Source organism: Vulpes vulpes, chromosome 15 (assembly GCF_048418805.1).
Source record: "Vulpes vulpes isolate BD-2025 chromosome 15, VulVul3, whole genome shotgun sequence".
In the NCBI taxonomy this organism is placed as follows: domain Eukaryota; kingdom Metazoa; phylum Chordata; class Mammalia; order Carnivora; family Canidae; genus Vulpes; species Vulpes vulpes.
Genome location: NC_132794.1, coordinates 49842797 through 49854487, shown reverse-complemented (window position 1 = coordinate 49854487; position 11691 = coordinate 49842797). Strand labels below are relative to the sequence as shown.

Below are 11691 nucleotides of genomic sequence, written 5' to 3'. Positions count from 1 at the left end.
CCCCTCCAACACCCGCCCTCCCCCCCTTCCACCACCCCTAGTTCATTTCCCAGAGTTAGGAGTCTTTATGTTCTGTCTCCCTTCCTGATATTTCCCACACATTTCTTCTCCCTTCCTTTATATTCCCTTTCACTATTATTTATATTCCCCAAATGAATGAAAACATACACTCTGTCCTTCTCCGATTGACTTACTGATGCAAGGCCCAGTCAGAGTTCTTATTCATCATTCATTTATTTGATTAGCTGAAAGCACCCCACCTAAAGAAGCAGAGAACCCATTACCCTGAGGGAAAAGTAGACCTGAGCTAATTATCTCAAGGGTAGTCAAGGTAGGGCCCAAGTTCACATTGCTTCCCTGCCCCCAACGTGGCACCCTTGTGGGCTGCTGAATTCCATATACTGTGCTAGGTACTTTACACGAGGTAACCATAAAAAATACAATGGGCTTCTGATACTCCCATACACACACCCAGTCCCTGACCTGTGGATCTCCTGATTAGGACTTTCTCTGAACAAAAGTAAATCAATCCTTTGCTTTCTTGGAGAAGGAAGGAATCATGGCATTATTTAGAGATTTTTCTGCACTCCATTCTGTAGGAATCAGTAGTGGGTAATCCCACTCAACTCCCAGGTGTCCAGGGTGCAGCAGCTCCCTGAAGCTTGCCCACCATCACTGGCCTTCCACCTGCTGCTGGGGCAGAGGCCTGGGCCAAAGAGGTGGACAGAGAGACAAGGCCTTCAGGAGCTCAGGTGGCTTTTTAACTGTGCCATGAAGGTTCCAAGCTCAGTAGAGTTCAGAGTCCACACACTATGAATGATAACAGGTGTCAACAGTGTCAACCAGGTCCGCAAAGGGGAGAAGAAGAAAGCTAAAGTGCCATATGTCATATGAAGAAAGTAGCAGGAATAAATCTGCCAGATGTATAGCAGTAACATAAGTAGGTGAACAGGTATAATTTTCAAGTATTTTCCTTGATGGAGATGAGACCGGAAGTTGTGACCACAGCACCGCTGCAGCAAGCTCCAACACAGGTAAGCCATCAAGGGTATGTTAAAAAATACCAGCTGGAAAGAGAAGCAGAACAGAACCATTAGCTTATTAGCAAGACTTTAGAGGGTCAGGTCTCATTAACATATTATTGGTGGCTCCTAAAAATATGCTGCTCTGTCTCGGGGGTTAACTCTTTGATTCTTTATGCTTCAATCACACTTGCTTATAACACTCACAAGAGGTGACTTATAGTTAGTTGTGAATTTGCCTGAGTCCTTTAGTTCATCTTAAAAGTAGGTATCATTTATGTTGAGGCCCTCATTAATGTGTAAGGTAGAAATAAATTGAATATATGTACACACACACACACACACACACACACACACTTCTTTTTGGCAGAGTGAAGGGGAGACTTAGGTATCAATAATTTTTTCTCATCTCTATATTTTTTATTAAATTTTTTTCATTTTAAGTAAACTCTACACCACACATGGGCTTGAACTCAGGACCCCAAGATCAAGAGGCATACGCTCCACCAACTAAGCCAACCAGGGACCCCCATTATCTCTGTATTTTTAGCTGAAGTAGCATGATACGTACTGGAATATGAATCAAAAGCTTTAAGTTATAATCTAAGCTTAGCTGCTCTATGATTCATACATCCATTCACAACATAAATTACTGTGTACCCATTACATGGCAGGCACTGTGCTAGGCTCTAGGCTAAGGACACAGTGGTAAATACTCAGAAAGCATGCATCATAGAGTTTACATTCTAAAAGAGAGAAGAGACACAAAAATAATAATAATAAAGACAAAAGGTTACTATAGATTGTGATAAATTCAATGAAGGAAATAACTGGGTCATAAGAGGATAGATAACTGAGAGATGGGTTCTCTGAGGCCTGAAGAACAGGAATGACTCCATGGAAAGAAGTGCATTCCAGGCAGAAGAAATAGATAAAAACCCTTGAGGTGGGAGAGGCCTTGGTCTATTTAAGGCCCATGAGCCTGGAACATGATGAGCCAGGTGGAAACTGAGGCAGTCACCAAGACCCAGATCATGTCACTGCTCTGCTTAAAGGATTTCAAGCTGAGGAGTTAGCCAATTAAGGTTTTAAAAGGACAAGAGTGGATGCTCTGTGGCAGACTGACAGTAGGGATGAAAGAACATCAGTGGGAAGACAAGTCTGGAGTTCCTGCAGTAGCCCAGACAAGAAACAATTATAAGTTGGACTAGCGTGGTGGAAACAGATGGAAAGAAATGGTGGATTCAAGATATGCATTGGAGAGAGATCAAACAGGGTATTACTTGCTAATGAATTAGATTATCAGGTATTGGTGGGAAAGGGAAAAATTAAAGATATATCCTAGAAAAACGTATTGAAATTGGAAAGAACTGGGGGACAAACAGGTTTGGAGTAGAAACTAAAGGTCCTATTACACAAATATTGAGATATCTAAGGGAAGATGTGAAATGGCAGTTGGATATATAGGCATTTGAAGTGCAGAAAGGAGGGCAGAGATAACACATTTGGGAGCCCTGGGCCTAGATGATACATAAAATCCGCTATTGGTATATAATATTTATTAAAATATGAATATAAACCCCACCTTTTAGTAAGGCCCAGGTTTTATTTGGCATAGAGTACTCCTGAGACAGCCTCCATTTACATAATAGAAAACTCAGCCAGGCTCAGGACCTACTCACATATAAAATGTTGCTATACAGAGAATGTTCTGGTCTGTGGTCAATGTTTACTAGCCAGAAGTTTTCCCTATGTGTCTCTTATCCTGCTGATCACCTTTTACTGCCCTGTTATGAGGCTGTGAACTCATTCTGAACAATGTTTTCAGATCTCTTCCCAAACATGAGATCATCACCTGAGATTTTAGTACCTTAGTCCCATTAGATGAGTAAAATACATCACTCGATAAATACTTTTCAAACCTATGTACACAGATTTGCCACAGAGCAGTTTTTTAATTTTTTTTTAAAAGATTTTATTTATTTATTTGAGAGAGAGAAAGAGAGCACTAGCAGCAGGAGAGGGAGATGCTGACTCTGCGCTGAGCAGGGAGGCCGATGCAGGGCTCGATCCCAGGACCCTGAGGTCATGACCTGAGCCAAAGGCAGACAGACGCTTAATCAACCGAGCTACGCAGGAGCCCCTGTGTGTTTCTTTTAAAGGAATCTTAATCCACATGTAAACCTAACATTTTCTTTTCTTCATTATTATAATAAATTTTGGTTTACTTATTTATTCTACTATAAGTCCCTTATTTTATTTTTTATCAATGGAAAAGCACAGTAAAACAAACTACAAAGATAGAAACCTTTCACTTTTTATAAACCCTTCCTGCCAAAATGCATCTTAGATGTTTATGAGAGAGTGGTGGAAGAAAGAGCTTAGGAAGCACTGGAAAAACAAACAAAACATCATATGTTAAAGATTGCCCTGCCAGTAAATCAGGAAATATGATCTATGGTGTTTAGTTTGATGCTCTGGATTTAATTCATAACTGTTATGCAATTAGTCCAAAAGGTCAAGGTATTCTTACATTCCATTTATGATTTCTTACCTGCAGAATTCCAACTACAAATGTTAGGCTGCCTTGTAGGAAATGTCCATCAACAAATATCCCAAAGGAAAAGCAGCAACCCCATTTGCCTTTAGTGATCTCACCAACAAACCAGGGTCCTGAAAGAGGCAATGGGAAGGAAGGGAGAAGATTAAATAACTATGATTCTGACTATATACATCACAAGGTGCTGGGATAACAAAGAAGTATGAGAATAGTCATTGATAGGTATTTTATTGGCATAATTTTTCTTCTTTACTAATCTCTATGTTGCACCATATGTCCCAGCTAACCAACCACTTGCTCCTTTGCTCCACTTTTGTCTAATTATAGAATCATCTGAGTACATGCTGTACCTGAACAGATTCCAGAAACAGTTCAGAATATGTTCAGAAACTTTAGAAGATTCTGCTGCAATAATAATCTCAATACAATGCATTAACATTTCCTTTAAGAAGCAAAGAGGTATTCTATGGAAATTAATTTTCCAGATAACTGATATTTACTCCTTTAAGCAATAAAACTTCAACCACTTTCATCTTTAGTGCATCTAAAATGTACTTCTCTTTCTTATTAATTTTTTTTAAGATTTTCAATTATTTATTTGTGAGAGACACAGAGAGAGAGAGAGAGGCAGAGACACAGGCAGAGGGAGAAGCAGACTCCATGCAGGGAGCCCGATGTGGGACTCGATCCTGGGACTCCAGGATCACGCCCTAGGCTGAAGGCGGCGCTAAACCACTGAGCCACCGGGGCTGCCCTCTTTTTTTTTTTTAATTTTAATTTTTTTTTTTTTTTAATTTATGATAGTCACACACAGAGAGAGAGAGGCAGAGACACAGGCAGAGGGAGAAGCAGGCTCCATGCACCGGGAGCCCGACGTGGGATTCGATCCCGGGTCTCCAGGATCGCGCCCTGGATCAAAGGCAGGCGCCAAACCGCTGTGCCACCCAGGGATCCCCCTCTTTTTTATTAATATTAATGAAAGTATTCTGATCTTTTCTTATTGACCCAAGTTATTACTTTGTACATCAACTACACACTTGAGGTTAACATGTACAAAATTTAACTTGCTTCTTTAATTTTTCATTTAGAATGTCAGAATGACTTTCCTCTCCTCCCTATTATTTACTGCCCTTCTTAGTGTCCAGATTTCTGGAACTACTATATTGTCCGGAGTGATTAATGGCCAGTCAAGACTTCTTTCCTCAAAATGCAAATATATACTGTATCATTTGCTGAAGAATGAGGTTCAGCTTTAAAAAGTCATAGGTAATTTTCTCAGATGTTATTATATAACCTCCACTGGATACACAGTCTAAAAAAGTGTTCTCCTTGTAAGTTTCAACTGTGAAACATGGAGCAACTTCGGTCCTTTTAATGTTTTCTTTTACAGCCAGGAACCAAATCATGTGCTTTTACCTTGTAGTATAAGGCAAGTGTCTAAAATAGTTTCAACCTATCTTCTAGCAAGGGAACTGATCTCCAAAGGGCCATCTGTGATAGCCTGGTACACAGAATTGTAGAGTGTTACACTTTTTATCTAATTGCTTTCTGTTCTCTGGTGGGAGTTACAAATGAGCAAAGAAAAGTTCTGAGGTAGAATAAAATTTTAAGACAAAGACTAAGCAACAAGTAGGCTAATCTACTCCTGACTTTTAGTCACTAAGGAACATTAGTAAAAAGCTTTAAAAACAGATTCACAGTGCTTCCTGCTTGCATAAGTGGCTAAACTAAGTATTAAATATAATAATATAACAAAAGAACTTGGATATGTCTGAACTCACTGTTCATCTGTTTCTGTTTTTTTTCAGCTGAGTTTTTAAGATGCATACATTAAGTAAATATTCACTGAACTCATGCTAGGCATTGTGATTAGTGCTAGGCAAAGAGATGAACAAGGCAGACAAGACCTCAATGGATATTCTAATGAGGGAGAAGATGATAAACACAGAAGATAATCACAGATTCTGCTAAAGTAATGAAGGAAATAAAAAAATAAAAAAGTGTGATGAAATAAAGGATAAAACTTTAAAGTAGTTGAAGAAGGCTGCTCTGTACACACATACTAATTCTTTAATGGTCTTCTCAGCTTAAGTTAACTCAGGTCAACTAAATGTCCTTTAAACATGTTTGGAAGGGACTTTATTTCCCAACACTATATTCCAGGAAATGACTTATGCAGAAACCATGTGCCATTCATTATACCCGCAAAAGACATGTCAAAATTCTCCATATATATCCTTTGGCAGAATTCTGCACAATCTCAGATTTCCTAATGGACTTACCCAGTGCCGTATATAGGGTTAACAACAACACAGAATAGTAGAAGATGTTTAGTTTGCTCAGGACGTGGAGGGAGAATGAGGTCAAATTTATAAATCCTGGAGACCCTAAACAGAATAAATTTGAAAAAATTCTAGTGAGCACATGCAAAGTTCAATTTCTTTTTTTAAAAAATTAGTTTCAGAGGTAGAGTTTAGTGATTTGTCAGTTGCATATAATACTCAGTGCTTATTACATCAAGTGCCCTCCTTCACGCCCATTACCAGTTACCACATCCCCCACCCACCACCCCTCCTGCAAACCTCAGTTTGTTTCCTAGAGTTAAGAGTCTCTTATGGTTGGTTTGTCTCCCTCTCTGATTTCATCTTATTTTATTTTTCCTTCCCTTTCCTTATGTTCATTTGTTTTGTCTTTTAAATTCCACATACGAATGAAATCATATATTTGTCTTTCTCTGAATGACAAAGTTCAATTTATTTTTTTTAATATTTATTTATTCATGAAAAATACAGAGAGAGAGAGAGAGAGAGAGAGAGAGGCAGAGACATAGGCTGAGGGAGAAGCAGGCTCCATGCACAAAGCCTGATGTGGAATTCGATCCCCGGACTCTAGGATCACCCCCTGAGCCAAAGGCAGACACTCAACCGCTGAGCCACCCAGGCATCCCAGTTCAATTTCTTTATAACATTTTCTAGAAGACTTCTATGGGCTATCTACTCTATATTCAGCAAATCTTTTGTTATATGGTAACTATACAGATGACATCAATTTTTTTTTAAATTTTTTTATTTATCTACGATAGTCACACAGAGAGAGAGGCAGAGACACAGGCAGAGGGAGAAGCAGGCTTCATGCACCAGGAGCTCGACGTGGGATTCGATCCCGGGTCTCCAGGATCGTGCCCCGGGCTAAAGGCAGGCGCCAAACTGCTGTGCCACCCAGAGATCCCAGATGACATCACTTTAAATTCAGAAATTGGCAAGAATCCTGATAAGGCAGTTCACTTAAATTGCAGAGGGTAGGAAGTTCAAAGTAAGGTGTAGTTGGGAGACGTGAATGTGCACACACACACACACTTTTTAAGGATTAAACACATGTAGATTTGAAATCTAGTGCTGTGCTCAAAGTCTCTGTTTTCTATGGGATTTACTATCCAAATGCACAAATTTCCAAATGGTATATCACAATATATCAAAAGTATATCAAAGTATCAAAATTCCTCCCATCTAATCTTAAGTATGAATATCTATCCAATATTCCTTTCCCATATGTGACATAGCTCTTAACTCACAGCTATCATCTTACTCCAACTGAAAGGGATTCCTAAAGAGATTCCTTCAAATTAACATCTCTCTCTTTTTTTTTTTTAATTATTTATTTATTTATTTATGATAGTCATACAGAGAGAGAGAGAGGCAGAGACATAGGCAGAGTGAGAAGCAGGCTCCATGCACTGGGGGCCTGACGTGGGATTCGATCCCGGGTCTCCAGGATCGCGCCCTGGGCCAAAGGCAGGCGCCAAACCGCTGCGCCACCCAGGGATCCCCAAATTAACATCTCTTAAAATGTAGTGCCCAAAATGTCAAGCATATGGGCTTCACACAGAGCAGCTCCATTCTGTGGCCGCAGAATAAAGTATCACATATCCTCAGCCCCTGCCAGCCATTTCACTCATGTGCATGGCTGGTCAGAAACCAGTCAGCAGAAGACTATGACAGGATGCTCAGTACACACTGAGCAACACTAGTGGTACTGAAAGATATTGAAAGAACTGGCCCCAGTGAAAGATAGCCTGACATAAGTTCAATAGTTATGTTTTTCGTAGTAGGCCAGCATATTTCTTTTGTACCTAAAACACCGTGCAGGCTGCTGACAGTTAATTTTGTACAAAATCTAATAATGCATGACATTTCCCATTTTTTTATATCCTTGCTACTCATTCCTCTCGGATTTCTTCACGTTCTAGTCTGGTACTTCTCAAAGTATTCATCTACATATCCACCTATAATTTTTTTTTAAGATTTTATTTATTTATGAGAGAGAAAGAGCACAAGGGGCAGGGCAGGCAGAGGCAGAGGGAGAAGCAGATTACCCACCAACAGGGAAGCCTGACAGGGGGCTTGATCCCAGGACTGTGGGATCATGACCTGAGCTGAAGGTAGATGCTTAACTGACTCACCCACCCAGGTGCCCCAATAATTATTATTTATTAAATAAATAATCCTTTAGCCTTGGAGGCAACTATGCTTTAAAGTTTAAGCATAAATTTTAAATGTGATCTTCTATTTTGGCTCCATGTTAGAATAACCTGGGGGATCTCTAAGAAAATACTCAAGCTCAGGTCTCACTCCCCAGAGATTCTGATTTAACTAGCCTGAGGGAGAGGGGGAGCTTAGCCTGAACCCAGGTGATTCTAAGCAGCCAGGACTGAGAAACACTGCTTTAGTCAGAGCTGAACATCTCAGCCTTGACTGCCCATTGGAATCATCTGGGGAGCTTTATAAAATACTGATGTCTAGGTCCTACCCCTAGAGATTCTGATGTGATCTAGGGTGGTGTGTTGACACTGGAATTTTAAAAGTTTCCCAGGGGATTCTAAGACAGTCAAATTTGAGAAGTGCTATTTAAAGAAAAGAACTGACCTGGGGTCAGAAGACTTAGGTTTTGAGTCTCTCTTTTATGTTTTATTAGAAATAAGACTTTGAACAACCTTCACAAACTCCCCAGTCCTCAGTGTCCTAATCTTTAAAATAGGGACAATAATACCTATTTCACAGGATTGCTGTAAGGATTAAGTGAGATAGTGCAGGTAAAAATATGTTGTAAATTTTAAATACCTACACAAAGATATTGATATCCCAAAAGAATGAAAGCTGGGGTCTGCCCTTAAACATTTATTTATTTACATTATATGCAAGAACATATATGTGTGCAATAATGCTTCTTGAACTCCTTCATAGAATTTGCAAAAATATATATAAGCAAGAAAACATTCAGGAGAATGTGTATATTTCCTCTGTAGTTAGCCATTTTACCATTTAGTTATTGCTACAGCACTTCCCTCCCCTATAATCAGTCCCTGATCCCAGAGATTTCATCCAAGCCAGGAAAGGATATGGAAAATTTATTAAACATGTATTTATTGCCTGTTATGCACATACCAGTGCTGGGTGCTATGAAAAACAGTTAAGAAGTAGAAAACAAGTGCTTCTCTATTGAAGAACTTACAGTCCGGTTGAGGTGAAAATGTATATATACATTTGAAGTGATTACGTAAAGCAAGGTGACTGGCCAAGTATGGCATTAATGGTCAGGAAGGACTACAGGAATTCAGAGAAGCAAGAGCTCATTATGACCTGGAAGGGGTGAACAGAATGGTATGGGAAAAGAGGGTTTGAGGTGAGCCCTACAGGAGGCTAAGATTTAGATAAGTTTAGAAAAATAACTTAGAGATAACAGCCTCAAAGCAAAAGCACAGAAGCAAAATGAGTATGGTATGTGTAAGGAACAGTGGAAAATTATCTAGCTGAAATATAGGACCCAATTATGAAGGATCTTTAATACCTGGCAGAGATGTCTGGTCATTTTGAGCTATATTGCAATTTTCCCATTTCTGGTTGAACTTCATATTATTGCAATGTACCAGAAAAAACTATAAAAAAAGATTGAGTGTTGTGGAAAAAGTATAATAAGTTTGAAGAATCCATCTCACAGAGCTTAAGCAAAGACAATTTATATTGATATTTATTATTTGGTAATAAGACATTATGTGACATTTTAAAATGAAGTCTTCTAAAAATAAAACGAACCATGACTAACCTTTATGCTCTGGATATCCTCGATACCTAAAAGTAATGAGAATGCTGAGCTGGATCAGCACAATTATCACAAAAATGACCCGGGCCTGCAGAGAAATCAATGTTACTATGAAAGAGATACATTCAGTTAAGGTTTTTAAAATGGCTTCATTAACAAAAATGGAAATGACATCATTACCAGAATGACAAAGTAAGAAAAATAAATGACCAGAGAGAATCAAACAATCGATCCACCAAAAAAGAAAACTGTAAATTGCCTCAGCATTACTCTTTCAGGATTTGGATACTTAGACCAGTATTGAAACAAAGTAATTTATAGTTACATAAAGTGATCAAATTAAAACAGTTCACCTTCCCTGTACTAAAAGTATAGTTAGTTTTATTTCAAGTTGTATACGAGTAAAGAAAAACAGTAGAGTACACTGCAGGCTGAAGGAACTGAGACTGCATTTTCTTTTGCTTTCTCCATCAGAGCGGCATTCACTTAGAGATTAACTCACAGTGAAGAGACATAAGCTAGGTTATAGTTTCTCAAAGTATGGACCCCAGATCATCGGGATCACCTTGTGTCTGTTAGGAATGCAGACTCTCAGGTCCTATCTCAGCCCTGCTAAATCAGAATGATTTAGCCTGATCTAGGTGACTACTAAAAAACCCCAAAAGAAAAATAAATGACACAAAAGAAACTTGTAAAACTGAGATACAAATGCCCTTTAGTCATATTTCTAAAAAGCTTAATCACATTGTTAATAAAAATAAGTTAAAATAATAATAAATTTACATTGTAAGTCTGTGAAGATACATAGTAAAGCTATGTCTGGAAGGTGAAATTAAAGGAGGCTTAAATTTTCTTCTCAACATCAGTGTGTCTCTTTGGTGTGTTTTATGTCAATACCCAGAATAGATGAGATATGAGGGAAATAGAGTATAAATTGCCAAGCTTCTCTGGAAAATGATTTGACAGTGCATATCAAAAATGATTTTTAAAATTACCCATTTATTCATTCAAGGAATATTTATTTGAAGGCCTACTCTGTCTTAGGCATACAGGACAAGATCACTGCCCTCATGGAGCTAAAATTTGAATGAGGACAGATTAAAAACAATGAATATAATAAATAACAAATAATTTATATAATTATATAAGAAAGTATATGGAAATAATGTGTCCACTCTTCCATCCAACAATTCACTTCTAGGAATTCAATTCAATTGTTGTTCCATCCAACAATTCACTTCTAGGAATTTATCCCAAAAAACAATGATTTTTAGTTGCAAGCAGAATTTATATAGTAGAGGGAAAAATTGGAAATAAATGTCCAACAATAGGTAAATAGTTAAATTAAGGTATATTTATGCCAATAAGCATCATGTTATAAAAAATAAATTGATGTCAGAAAATAGTCAAAACAAATTCCTCGGTGGAAAAAAATCAGAGAGAATGAAAGATTGAAAGAGAATGAAAATTATTATTTTATATTAAAACTTCATATACCAATATATATGAGAAAAAAATAAAGAGTGTCATAATGACAAATACAATGATTATAATACGTAGTGTGGTTAAATAATGTGGGGCTGATTTTACCTTATTTCTAAATTTTCCAAGTTTTCTACATTAAGCATGTATTGTTTATGAAGAAAGAGATATTAGTTTTAAAAGATCCTTAATCCGGGGATCCCTGGGTGGCGCAGCGGTTTAGCGCCTGCCTTTGGCCCAGGGCGCAATCCTGGAGACCCGGGATCGAATCCCACATCGGGCTCCCGGTGCATGGAGCCTGCTTCTCCCTCTGCCTGTGTCTCTGCCTCTTTCTCTCTCTCTGTGTGACTATCATAAATAAATAAAAATTTAAAAAAAATTAAAAAAAAAAAAAAAGATCCTTAATCCAATTTTACACAGTTCCTATAATTTCCTTAGTTATCCTGGTTTTATGGTATTGGCTAGAACCAGGTTCCAGGGCAGCCCCGGGTGGCTCAGTGGTTTAGCGCCGCCTTGCAGCCCAGGGCATGA

General features: G+C 38.3%; 1 protein-coding gene across 12 annotated transcripts in view; it reads right to left on the bottom strand.

Moving 5' to 3' along the window:
- Positions 1 to 215: 215 nt before the first annotated feature.
- Positions 216 to 11691, bottom strand: part of TMEM62 (transmembrane protein 62) — a 33128-nt gene continuing 21652 nt past the window's right edge. For all 12 annotated transcript variants that reach the window (XM_025998566.2, XM_072738389.1, XM_072738393.1 and 9 more), the window contains 4 exons: positions 9682 to 9766; positions 5865 to 5969; positions 3577 to 3695; positions 216 to 1067 (listed from right to left, as the gene is read on the bottom strand). In XM_025998566.2, the coding sequence (XP_025854351.1) occupies positions 741 to 1067; positions 3577 to 3695; positions 5865 to 5969; positions 9682 to 9766 (636 nt within the window). In that variant the 3' untranslated portion in view covers positions 216 to 740. The remainder of the gene's footprint in view (positions 1068 to 3576; positions 3696 to 5864; positions 5970 to 9681; positions 9767 to 11691) is intronic.